General features: G+C 41.9%; 1 protein-coding gene across 1 annotated transcript; it reads left to right on the top strand.

Moving 5' to 3' along the window:
- Positions 1–240: 240 nt before the first annotated feature.
- LOC124137981 (39S ribosomal protein L3, mitochondrial-like) lies at positions 241–11182 on the top strand. The gene is made up of 9 exons (XM_046504460.2): positions 241–340; positions 1617–1823; positions 2517–2607; positions 4657–4785; positions 5648–5747; positions 7467–7527; positions 8367–8478; positions 9021–9098; positions 10726–11182. Exons 1-9 carry the CDS (start codon positions 252–254, stop codon positions 10987–10989), a joined length of 1131 nt encoding a protein of 376 aa, XP_046360416.2. The 5' UTR covers positions 241–251; the 3' UTR covers positions 10990–11182.
- Positions 11183–12869: the final 1687 nt, after the last annotated feature.

Here is a 12869-nt window from a genome sequence, read left to right as displayed (position 1 = left end):
ATAATGGAATGATAACATGCAATGATGTTCCGGTTTATTCCTTATTTTAAAATCATATTCATTTCCGTTTGAATTTATCGCTTACAACCATTTCAAATATCAACAAATGTCAAATTTACAATGAGATAACGTTTCTTTTGTAAATATAGTTTAACATATTTTATTTTACATTTATTGGAAATTGTTTACACATATAGTGTAATTTTTAGAGGATAATTTGAATTGACATTGTTTATAAGCGATATTTAAGCATGGCCTCCGCAAGATATGGAAGTTTACTGTGCCGTGCATCAAATTGTGTAAATAATTGCCTTCTGAAGGAAAATGTGTCAATTTCAAGGTATTGGTCAACGTCTTATAAATCCGTCCATCTTGAAGATGCGGAATTTTTTTAACCGTCGATATTTTGTGGATAAACACGATTCTTTGTTGAGTCTTGACCCAAAACATGCCACTTTTCGGTATTCAGGGGAGGAACATAGGTACCCAGTCACCCATGCGTGTCGTAAGATGCGACTTACGGGATCGGGTGATCGAGCTCGCTCACATGGTTGATGCATGTGTAGCGGCCATAAAATTTCCGAGTCCCGTGATGGGATTCGAACCACGGACCTTCTGATCAGAGGTCGGACGCCTTGTCCACATGACCAAAGAGGTTCACCCCGTCAGCAATCTGACATGGTAAGGATGTCATCTTTGGGATGACTCCACGCCCTGCAACACATGTCATCGTATCCTAAGTGCCTAGAACGATGCTCATGATGTCAGTCACTGGATTGTCTGCAGACTTCATTATTTTCAGACCACAGCCATATAGCTGGAATATTGCTGAGCAAGCTGAGTGTGGCATTAGACAACCAACATACTCACACTTAGGCATTAGTTCAACTATTACCATGTTTATAACTCTAAGAGACATAAGCATGATTAGGTACCCTGGATTTAATATTGTATGGTTAAAATCAATGTATGTCATTACTTGCGGCTGATGATATTTGATTGATTTAGGTTGTTTTGTTTCTGTTAGCTATCCCATTTGAATCCTACCACAAATCCATAGGGATCCCGGGTTAGAATAAGTCCTCAGTACCTTCCAAAATACTACATAATATTAAATCTAATAAACATGATAAATGTAATAAATCCTTCAATGTATACCTTGCAACAATTATATTTTTTGTAGTTGTAAACTGTCTGGGGATTCAGGCTTAGAATAGGTCACCAACAACCTATGCTTGTTGTTAGAGGCAAAACAATTCTATGGCGTGGTTGGTTTTTATGACTTGGTGTATTCCCGGAATCCGTGTTATTGTATCCCGATAGAGCAGGACATTCATTCTTTCAGTTACTGATTTGCCTTGCTGGTAGTCGATTGTTTACATGGTCACCAAGGTGAACATTTTTAGTCCACTCATCCTTATGATGATTACATATAGCAAGACCTGTACAGGTGGCAAATATCTACTAGTCCTTATGATACTACAACTAGTTTGGCAAAGAATATTGGAAAAGTACCCCAATTTCTATCACTGGTGATCTGTTTGGAGTGTTTCGCTAAACAAACAAACTGAATCCTACCATAAATCAAACATAACATTTGTTCTCGTGTTTGCCAGAGTCCTTGTGAATCATCAACCAGCAAGAGGACGGAAACGTACATCCGTTCCACCAGCCTGGTTTGTTCAAGTGGAACCAAGACAACGAAGCCGAGATTTGACCCGAGAAAACAGGGACTTCCTGCAAGAGTTGGCTGTAGATGTGTTCAAAACCAGCAGAAGTCCACTCCGAGACGAGCCCTGGGATCGGGAAGAGTACACAAAAAGGTAAATAGCATCTATAGTGGAGTAAGTGAACTTGGAAACAGAGTTTCACTAAAAACAAAATGTGGCAGCTTCATGTTGGTGGAAAACTGGAAATGGTACAAGTCATGGATGTTTAACACTTTGTTAAATGCCACAAACCAGGATATGATACTGGAATATCAAGCAAGGATTAATAAGGGGTTATCCAGGGGTCATCAGAGCGAGAGTGCTGCAAACATGGACATTAAAGCCAAAGGGTTCCTTGTCAGAATCCTACACCAATGTTAATACTTTTTGTTTTGTTTGTTGTTTAACTCTGTACTCAGCAATATTCCAGCTGTACGACAGCAGTCTGTAAATAATCGAGTCTGGACCAGACAATCCAGTGACAATCAACCTGATCAACCGATCCCGTTAGTCGCCTCTTACAACAAGCATGGGTTGCTGAAGACCAATTCTAACCCGGATCTTCACGGGACAATGTTAATACTGTGTAATGATGAAGAGGTCAGATTCAGTTAATGTGGCAGGAAGCTTCAATGACTCCATAAATTTCTAACGCCGAAAACAATGTCATGATCATCATGATACGCTGAAAAAAAGTTTTTCAATGTTTGCCAAAACTTTGAAGAAAGGAACTTCTAAATTGTATTGATGGTATTGGTAATGTTAATTGTTATTTCAATTCCATAAGTTTGTGGACATATGTTTCAGGACTTTCCGGACAGGTGTTTTGGCATTGAAGATAGGAGTGGTACCCCAGTGGACTACAGATGGACAGAAGATATTCACCACCATGCTACAGGTGATCTCTTTGGGTGTTTAGGTGACACCTTTTTCTTGGTTTACCAACAAACTGGAGACAAAATACACAATCATAAAATATTAATAGAAGCTAAATCTGAGCACACACAATAATGTGGATGGATGCCCTGAGGCCTATACCGCGATTCGCTGTGTAGAGTTGCTTCCCTTGGGCATGCATAAAAACCTATGAATTTGGGTTCGAATCCTGGTTCGCCCCGATTTTGTGTCTAGGTTTGTCACCACCATACCCGTGCTCGTGGGTTTCACTGAAGTGGTAAACATGTGAGACCTGCATCACTTGGGCTTTCCTCCCACATTAAGCTGACACGCCGTGATATAACTGGAATACTGTTAAAAGTGGCGTTAAACCCAACTCACTCACTCACCTATGGCCTGTAAAAATACATTTTCTAGCATTTCGATGGAGTCAAGCCAGTGTCAGAAGGTAGAGCGGATGGAAGTGAGGTAGCCAAGTGGTCAAAGCATTCACTCCAGCTGATTTTGGGCGGTGGGGTAGCCTAGTGGTTAAAGCTTTCACACCAGCTCATACCAGAGCTCCAGATAAGCTTTTGGTGTTGTGGGTATTTTACCCATGCATTTTAAAATCATTGGGTATCAGTTATTCTATCTGGGTATTCAAATTTCTGTTACCCACTAGTTTTTACACATGTGGGTATTTAAGTTAAATATTTAAAAACACTATTCATCTAGTCCCTGCAAACTGGTGTCGTGTGGGTTCGAGGGCTTTATAGGACTCAAAAATACCACGATACTTCCACAAGAAAGTGTGATGGCAAATGATCATGATGTAACTGTCATCTTGGAGTTTGGCAAGGTCGACGGAATGTCTGTTTATAATTTCAAAATAAGTTGCTGATTTGCTAATCGAATACGCAGGGTTACTTCACAATATTTTGATGATACGCACAAGTTTTATTTTTGTAGCGTATCTGTAATGTTCGTTGCGTATTTGATACGCTTGGATTTTATTTTACTGCGTATTTCTGCATTTCTGATGTGTATTTTACGCAGATACTCAGCTTATTTGGAGCTCTGTCATACATGGGGAAACAAAGTAGTTTCCAGAAGGGCTGTGACACCACGCCTACCTCACGTATCGACACACATCTCAACACATATCGTGATACTTCAGTCACATTACGTCCTGTGATAATTAAGTTGGAGAGTTTTTGTGTTCCATGTAGCCCACCGGCTAAAGAGAGATAGGTTTCCATCGACCAGTTTCTGCTAAACCTTCAGGGCTGGTTCATTTTTTGTGTCATGCAATCAGATTTAGCATTTGTTTCATATGCCAACATGGTCATTATGATGGTTAGAGACAAAGTGTGTTGGAGAATTAGGAACCAGAACTCGGTTTATTTTTATGCCTTTGTAGATGATTGCCTCTGTGGTCTTGTGGTAGAGCGTCCGCCCAGAGAGAGGAAGGTCCGGGGTTCGATCCCCGGCCGCGTTAAACCAAAAGATGTTAAAAGATTGTACTTGTTGTTACCCTTTCTGGAGCTCGGCATTAAGGGACTAAAACAAGGACTGGTCGGCTCGGAGTCAGTATAATGTGTCTGAGTGGGGTATTCATGTTAAACTGCAGTATGGTCAGTGGGCTAGCACTATAAATCAGCATCAGTCCTGACTAGTACAAGCTGCCACACGTACATGCATGTCGCTATATAAGTGCAATAACCTTGGACGCGGTTTTAAACCCCATTTCACCTCACATCACCTCGGTAGATGTAGACCTTTAATAGCCTCCTCACAAATATTGAGAAACAAAAATATTTTGTTGACAATTCATTATCAACATAAGTTGGAACTCTATATATTGCACCTTGCGTTGATAAAATTTACACTTAATAATGTTTTTGCTTGATTTTAGCAATCTAGGCACAGGTGAATGTTCCCTTCCATTCATTCTGACCATTAGGATTATCTTTGTATTATTGTCATGTACAAATTATTTCTCTGCATGTGGTATCGTGCAAGTCTGGACTTAGGTGTACTGTCCCAACCTTAATGTATGTAATTTGACCAGGTACTTGACAACCATGTGATCCGCTACACGCCTCCAGAAAAATACCAGGTTTCCGCTGGATGGAAGCCATGGAGGAAGAACAAGTATGGTGTCGTTGTTGTCGGCGCTCTCAGCTGTGATCCCAGTGAGGTACTGCACGTCTCATTTGCACTTGTCAAGTATTGTGTCATGTATTGTGTCAGATATATGTATGGTTATATAATAATAATAATAATAATAATAATAATAGGCCATTTATATTGCACATATTTCCAGACCACTCAGGGGCATGCTCAAAGCACTATTTTTACCCCTGTCATTGGATCAGTGTGCACTCAAAATTCATTCTCAGCTCCCTGGGGAGTATACAACCCAAGCTGCCTGTGAGGTGCTGGAAGGTTAACAACCACATTGCCATCTCATCCTCCTGGGTACCCATTCACTGCTGGGTGAACAGAGGCACATTTCGAACAAAGTCACTTGCCAAAGGAGATGCGTAGGTTTTGTCATATCTTGAGTGGTAGGATAGCCTAGTGGTTAAAGTGTTAACCCAAAGGCCTGGGTTGGATTCCCAGCCCAGGTACAATGTGTGAAGCCCATTTCTGGTGTCACCTGTTGTGATACTGATGGAATATTGGTAAGAGCGGCACAGATCCATACTCACGCACTACGGCATCTTGAATATTGCTGACTATCGGGGATCGGTTGGTTTGTGTGACCTGGCTGGCTGTGAGTCATCATGCCCTGAGGGTGTTGACAAATGCTCATGATATCAACCATTGGTTTGCTGACTTATTTATTTAGAGGCTGCCATGGTATAGCTGGAATATATCTGACTTCTGCATAGCCTTTAATCCTGTCCAATCTGAAACTCCTACAAAATTTGTAATGCCTGCCCAATTTGGTAGATCAATACTCATGATGTCAATCACTGAATTGTCTGGTCTTCACGGGTCACTCGTTCATGTGAAGCAGCATGCAGGACCAATAGTCTGTATTGTTTTATCCTCAGTTCTCAAAGGACTACAACAACCTGTTCGCAGAGGCAGGTGTCCCACCCAAACGCAGACTCACCAGATTCCTTGTTACAGAAAATGCCAAAGTTCAGCCAGGTATGTAATTGTCCTTCTTGTCATGGTAACACGTTTTGAGCAGGAACAAATATTGTCAAGGAGGAAGCTCAAAAGTTTGATATGAGCTACAAATGTTATTTAGCAGCCCTGGTGGGGCGGTGGGGTAGCCTAGTGGTTAAAGCGTTCGCTTGTCACGCCAAAGACCCGGGTTCGATTCCCGACATGGGTACAATGTGTGAAGCCCATTTCTGGTGTCCCCCGCCGTGATATTCCTGGAATATGACTAAAAGCGGCGTAAAACCATACTCACTCACTAGCAGCCCTGGTTGGATGATCTAAAGGTGACAATAGGCCAAGAAACATGGAAGTAAGTACCTGATCTGTTCTTAAGATAGAATACAACCCCCTGGTCTTGTGGAGAGCGTCTTCCGGTAAACGGAGGGTCGGTGTTTCTATCCCTTGAGGTGTAAAACGATGAGACGTAAAAAGATGGTACTTGCTGTTAACCGTAAGCTTAAGGGGATTAAACAAGGAATGGTCGGCTCGGAGTCAGTATGCTGTGTTGGAGTGGTGTATTCATGTTAAACTGCGGCATGGTATCTCAGTGGGCTAGCACTATATGACACTGTCCGGACTAGTACAAGCAGACTCGCACACACCTATAAGCCTATTCTTGGTTTGGTATTGTTTCAATGCGTAAAACTTCCCTATATAAAAAAGGCTCAGCATTGGAAAATTTTCTCAGATGTTTCTTGTTTACCACCTACCTATTACTGCAGAGTTGCATCCCTTATCTGTACCAGGATCTGCTGATTATGGGTTTGAACTCCAGATTCATTCCAGTTATGATCACTGATCAGTCAGCACCATACCTTTGCTTGTAGATTTCATTAGGGGTCTTCATCAACCCATGCTTGCTGTAACAGGTGATCATGCTTGTCGTATGAGGCGACTAACGGGATCGGGTGGTCAGGCTTTGCTGACTTGGTTGATGCATCTCATCGTATCCTAATTGCATGGATTGATGCTCGTGATGTCAATCTCTGGATTGTCTGGCCCAGACTCAATTATTATAGACTGCCGTCATATAGTTGGAATATTGCTGAGTGCAGCGTTAAACAACAAACAAACAAACAACAACAAAATTTCATCAGAGTGTTAAATGTCTCCAACTGTTTCAGTTCTGGAGCTGACACCTTTGTATAGCTGAGATAGTGTTCAAAGCAGCATTGAACCGAAAATCACTACATATCAGTAAGGGCTGGGACAAGTCCAAATTTACTTCCCCAGTAACGATCCCCTATTAGCCTTCTCTACCTTGGCACCTGCCATAGGTCTCAATAGGGTACCAAATGTCCTATTGAGAATTGCTTCACTGGAGCCCTTGCAAAATTACTTGGATACACATATAAAACGATCTGGTCATGCACATGCTGATGTTGACAGAAGCTGTATCTTTACTCACATATAAAGTCAGAAGGAAAGCGTGCATAGTCAGAAAGAAATGTGAACATTAGTGACTTGTAGTGTAACAATTGAGTTTGACTATTATCATCACTGAACAATATAATTAATTATCATGTGACTAACCACGGGTCCGGGTAGTCCTGTGGGTGTCCGGGTCCTACTCAGGACCCATACGATCCGAGTACCTGAGTTCCTGTCCCAGCCCTGGTATTAGTGCCACAGTGGCTCATGTGCTAACTGGTATATAGATTCCTATTCACTCACTCACCCTTAGTTTGTGGTCTGTTTCAGGGACCCCCTTGAGTGTCATGCACTTCCGAGTTGGGGACTATGTTGACTGCCAGGCAAAAACGTAAGCAAGTAACTACACTTGTCGCAAGAGGTGACTAACGGGATCGGGTGAACAGGCTCGCTGACTTGGTTGATGCATGTCATCGTATCCCAGTTGTGTAGATCAAGGCTCATGATGTCAATCACTGGATTGTCTGGTCCAGACACGATTATTTGCAGACCGCCGTCAAGTAGCTGGAATATCGTTGAGTGCTGCGTTAAACAACAAACAAACGAACAAAAGAGGTTCCCAGTGACCTATGCTCATCGTATGAGGTGGTCAAATGGATCCGTTAGTCAGGCTCCGTGACTGGGTTGATAGAGTTTCCCCGTACCCGATGACGTGGATCGATGCTCACAATATCAATCACAGGATGTCTCTATGTGGTTTGCTCAATAATGTATGATACATTGACAATCTCTGTTTCCCATGTGAATTTTAAAAATAATTATAAAAATGTGAGATTTCTTTTTCTTCCACCCTGTCATGCAAAAAAACCAACTGGAATCAGACTCCAGACTCGATTATTTACAGACCGCCGTCATATAGCTGGAATATTGCTGAGTGCGGCGTTAAAGAAATATTTCCAAAAAATTTGAAAATTAAAAAGTTGTAGTTACTGTATTAAACTTTAGATTATTTTGCTTTCCGGGTAATTCTACCATGACATATTAGAATCCTGCATTCTGATTGGTCTTTGGTGGGTGAGGGTGGTATGAGTCAGATTACCCCAGTGAGAGGTGAACTGACAAGATTGCAACTATTGATGAACTGATGAGATCTCCCCGTTGAGTGATGAGCTGAGAAGATGGTGAAAGTGTCACACACTGCACTACTGTATCTCACTGGTTGTGTTTCAGGGTGGATCACGGGTTCCAGGGGGTTGTGAAGAGATGGGGCTTCAAGGGACAGAGCCAGACCCACGGGGTCACAAAGGCCCACAGACGGATGGGGTCTATAGGAGGTGGTGGGGTAGGTAGCTGAGTTTCAAACATGCACAGAATTCTGCCTGTCCTGGTATACATTTTTTCATATCAACAGGGGAGTAGAAATTGTTTTTTTATTGATATATTTATGGGAAGAGATATAAATTTCACGGAATGTTACCTGTTTTTACTTTATATATGTTTAACATGTTTAAGATTAATTTCTTTTAAAAAACTCTTAACAAAAAAGCGAACAAAATTATGAATCCTACACCTTTTTTTTCAATAGTCATAATATATTATTTATGATATAAGTAGGCTTTACCATGTTTACTTCAAAACAAGAAAGTTACTTAGTTTGACTTGTTGAACGGTTCAATTTCCAATTCCGATTGTAATCCATTTTCAATATTGATTTATTGAAGGAAGCTCTTCGTTATTTACCATAAACACCAATGTGTGGTCTTTTTGCCAGTTAACTCATGTCAATAACCCTTATTATGATGATATTGCAGACTATGATAAAATTGCATTCATGGAGTGACCTTGTGTCTGGAATGGCCCAGTAATGGAGGTTTTTGTTTCCAGGACAAGGGAGGTATCTGGAAGGGCAAGAAGATGCCGGGACACATGGGGAACGACTGGAAAGCTCTCAAGGGCCTCAGGGTGAGACTGTTCAACATCTCTCATCACAGGGAAGGACATTCATTTATAAATGACCCCAGAGCTCCAGATAAGCTGCGTACCTGCGTAAAATACGCATCAGAAATGCAGAAACACGCAGTGAAATAAAATTCAAGCATATCAAATACGCAAAGAAGATTACAGATACGCTACAAAAATAAAACTTGTGCCTATCATCAAAATATTGTGAAGTTACCCTGTGTATTCGATTAGCAAATCAGCAGCTTATGTTGAAATTATATACGGACATTCCGTCAACCTTGCCAAACTCCACGATGACAGTTACATCATGATCATTTGCCATCACACTTTCTTGTGGAAGTATCGCACTATTTTTGAGTCCTATAAAGCTCTCGAACCCACACGACACCAGTTTGCAGGGACTAGATGAATAGTGTTTTTAAATATTTAACTTAAATACCCACATGTGTAAATACTGGTGGGTAACAGAAATTTGAATACCCAGATAGAATTACTGATACCCAATGATTTTAAAATGCATCGGTAAAATACCCACAACACCAAAAGCTTATCTGGAGCTCTGGACCCTTTGGGGATTCTGTGTTGGAATAGGTCTTCAGCAACCCATGCTTGCCGTAAAAGGTGACTATGCTTGTCGTAAGAGGCGACTAACGGGATCAGGTCGTCAGGCTCACTGACTTGGTTGATGCATGTCATCGTATCTCAGTTGTGTAGGTCAAAGCTCATGATGTCTGGTCCAGACACGATTATTTGCAGACCGCCGTCAAGTAGCTGGAATATCGTTGAGTGCTGCGTTAAACAACAAACAAACAAACGAACAAAATAGGTTCCCAGTGACCTATGCTCGTCGTATGAGGTGATCAAAGGGATCCGTTAGTCAGGCTCTGTGACTGGGTTGATAGAGTTTCCTCGTACCTGATGACGTGGATCAATGCTCACAATAACGATCACAGGATGTCTCTATGTGGTTTACTCAAAAATGTATGATACATTGACAATCTCTGTTTCCCATGTGAATTTTAAAAATAATTATAAAAATGTGAGATTTCTTTTTCTTCCACCCTGTCATGCAAAAAAAACCACTGGAATCAGGGACTCCATTTCATCACTTTTCTGGAACAATGTTTCACATTATATTTTGGTTGTTATTTGAGACATTTATATTCACTTATTATATTAAAATGGGGGCGATGGGGTTAAAGTGTTTGCTCATCATTCCAAAGACCCAAGTTAGATTCCCACATGGGTGCTATGTTTGAAGCCCATTTATGGTGTCCCCACCATGATATTGCTGGAATATGCTAAAAGCAGTGTAAAACCATCCTAACTATTATAAAATGGAGACTGTTTGTGTCGAAGTGATGATTAGATAGCCCCACTCCTTCATGTTCGCCATAAAAAGGCGACTATGCTTGTCGTAAGAGGCGACTAATGGGATCAGGTGGTCAGGCTCGCTGACTTGGTTGATGCATGTCATCGTATCCCAATTGTGTAGATCAAGGCTCATGATATCAATCACGGGATTGTCTGGTCCAGAATCGATTATTTTACAGACTGCCACCATATAGCTGGAATATTGCCAAGTGCGGCTTTAAACAAGCAAACAAACAAACACTTATTTTTTCAGATATGGCGAATCAACACAAAGTACAACATCTTGTACGTGCAGAGCTCCTGCATCCCGGGGGAGAACCACACCTTCGTCAGGGTCATGGATACTGTGCTGCCCCTCCGTCAGCCCAGCCAGGATGCCCCGCCCCCAATGCCCACGTGGTTCCCTGAGGACTCCGACCAACCCATCTCGGAGGAGTATTTTCACGACAACCTTTTCAACTTCAAATTACCCTCTATACAGTATGAACCCGAGGAAGAGGTTGTGAAGAAACGATAGACTTTTCAATGTGTGTGTGTGGATGTGTTTATGTGATATGAAGATATTGGTACAAGTGAACATGTACAAACATTAATACGGTTGGACTAATTGTATCAGTGGCGCATTCATCTTCCCGAGGCAAGGGCGTTGACTGACTAAAAGTCCAGTTTCCACCCTTGTCAAACTAGGCTGGAATTCCGGAGTTACATTTTGGCTGGATGAACGAGTCTATGCATAGTCCAATCAAAATCACAGAGCAAACAAGACAACCAGTTCATAAACAACATGGATTTCAACGTGCAGATTTCGGTTGACTGAAGGATTTGCATGTGTACCGACGTGTGGGCGTTGACAGATATTTTGTGAATCTTTTCATGTTTTTAATCAAGGTGCTCACATGATTTGAGGCACTTCTCAAGGTATGACCCGTTTTGTTACAACTTAGGTCTTGATTATCGATCAGATAGTCTTGAATGGGCGCCACCATTATGTATGAAGCAAATGCAAGTGATACGAGAGGTGGAATCTGATATTGGCTAAATAGGAGGGACAAAGAAGGGACATAACTCATAATAGCCACTGGTGGTGCTATGATCGAGCCTGGAAATTCCAGCCTAGTTCGGCAAGGGTGGAAACTGGACTTTTGTAGTCAGGTAACGCCCTTGCCTCAAGAAGATGTGGTGCATTTAACAGTGGGCATGTTTCTTCAGTGGAGGACGACGACGATGACATGAATCCTGCCGCAGACTCACTGGATGGAAGTCAAAGTAGTTCTGACAAACTCACGATCATATACTGATCTTAGAGAGTCATACTGCCATACTGAAGACAGTTGGTTGCTTTTGAACTATTTTAGGCCTACCAAAGAAAACCAGCAGAGAGTAACCAAACTGTGAAATATGTACTCACTTTAAACAGAAATAGCCATCCAAATTTCAAACAAGACACAAATCCTTATGATGTCCACTTTAGGGGAATAAGTCCCTGGCACATTTGTTGCATCTGAATGATCTTCTGTGTTTGGTTCCATTGAAAATGTGACCCTTGAAGATTCCAGGGTAGAATAGGTCTTCAGCAACCGATGGTTGCCATAAAAGGCGACTATGCTTATCGTAAAAGTCGACTAACGGGATCAGGTGGTCAGGCTCGCTGACTTGGTTGATGCAAGTCATCGATCCCAATTGCGTTGATCGATGCTCATTATATCAATCACTGGATTGTCTGGTCCAGACTCGATTATTTTACAGACCGCCGTCATATAGCTGTAATATTGCTGAGTACGGCGTAAAACAACCAACCAACCAACCAACCATTGAAAATGTGGCGAGTTTTAATCATTCCTATGCACACTTTAGGGGGGATTGTATCTTACGTGGTTATTTCTATTTACAATGTGTACTTATTCAATAGTTTGGTTGCTCTCTCCGCTGACTGTCTTTGGTAGGCCTGTTATTAGTGCTATGCTGTACATTGGGGATTGATAGCCAGTAAAGAACAGAATAAATATGGTTTTGTTGTGATTTTATAAGACCCACCATCGCTGTGCAGAGTTGCGTCCCTTGGGCACGCCAGAAACCTATGACTGTGGATTCCAATGGAGTCAGCACCATACCCGTGCTCGTGGGTTTCACATAAGTGGTAAACGTCTGAGACCTGCATCACTTTGGGCTTTCCTCCCACATTAAGCTGACACACCACGATATAACTGGAATAATGTTAAAAGCGGCATTAAACCCAACTCACTCACTCACTAAAAGACCCACCATGCTTCAAGGGTCTAAGTGTCATGTTCACGGCTTTCAACATGACTAGCCGCCTCCGTGGTCTTGTGGTAGAGCGTCCGCTCGGAGAGCGGAAGGTCCGGGGTTCGATCCCCGGCCGTGTCATACCAAAAGACG

This window comes from Haliotis rufescens, unplaced genomic scaffold, assembly GCF_023055435.1.
Source record: "Haliotis rufescens isolate VD_foot unplaced genomic scaffold, xgHalRufe1.0.p SCAF_17, whole genome shotgun sequence".
NCBI classification, from domain to species: domain Eukaryota; kingdom Metazoa; phylum Mollusca; class Gastropoda; order Lepetellida; family Haliotidae; genus Haliotis; species Haliotis rufescens.
The sequence above is the reverse complement of the archived record's forward strand: the minus strand, read 5'-3'. Positions and strand labels throughout refer to the sequence as shown.

Coding starts and splice junctions, on each gene's coding strand:
- LOC124137981 (XM_046504460.2), top strand. CDS start 252: ATGGCCTCCGCAAGATATGGAAGTTTACTGTGCCGTGCATCAAATTGT. Junction 4,786..5,647: donor TCAGCTGTGATCCCAGTGAG/GTACTGCACGTC, acceptor TTTTATCCTCAG/TTCTCAAAGGACTACAACAA. Junction 8,479..9,020: donor GGTCTATAGGAGGTGGTGGG/GTAGGTAGCTGA, acceptor TTTTGTTTCCAG/GACAAGGGAGGTATCTGGAA.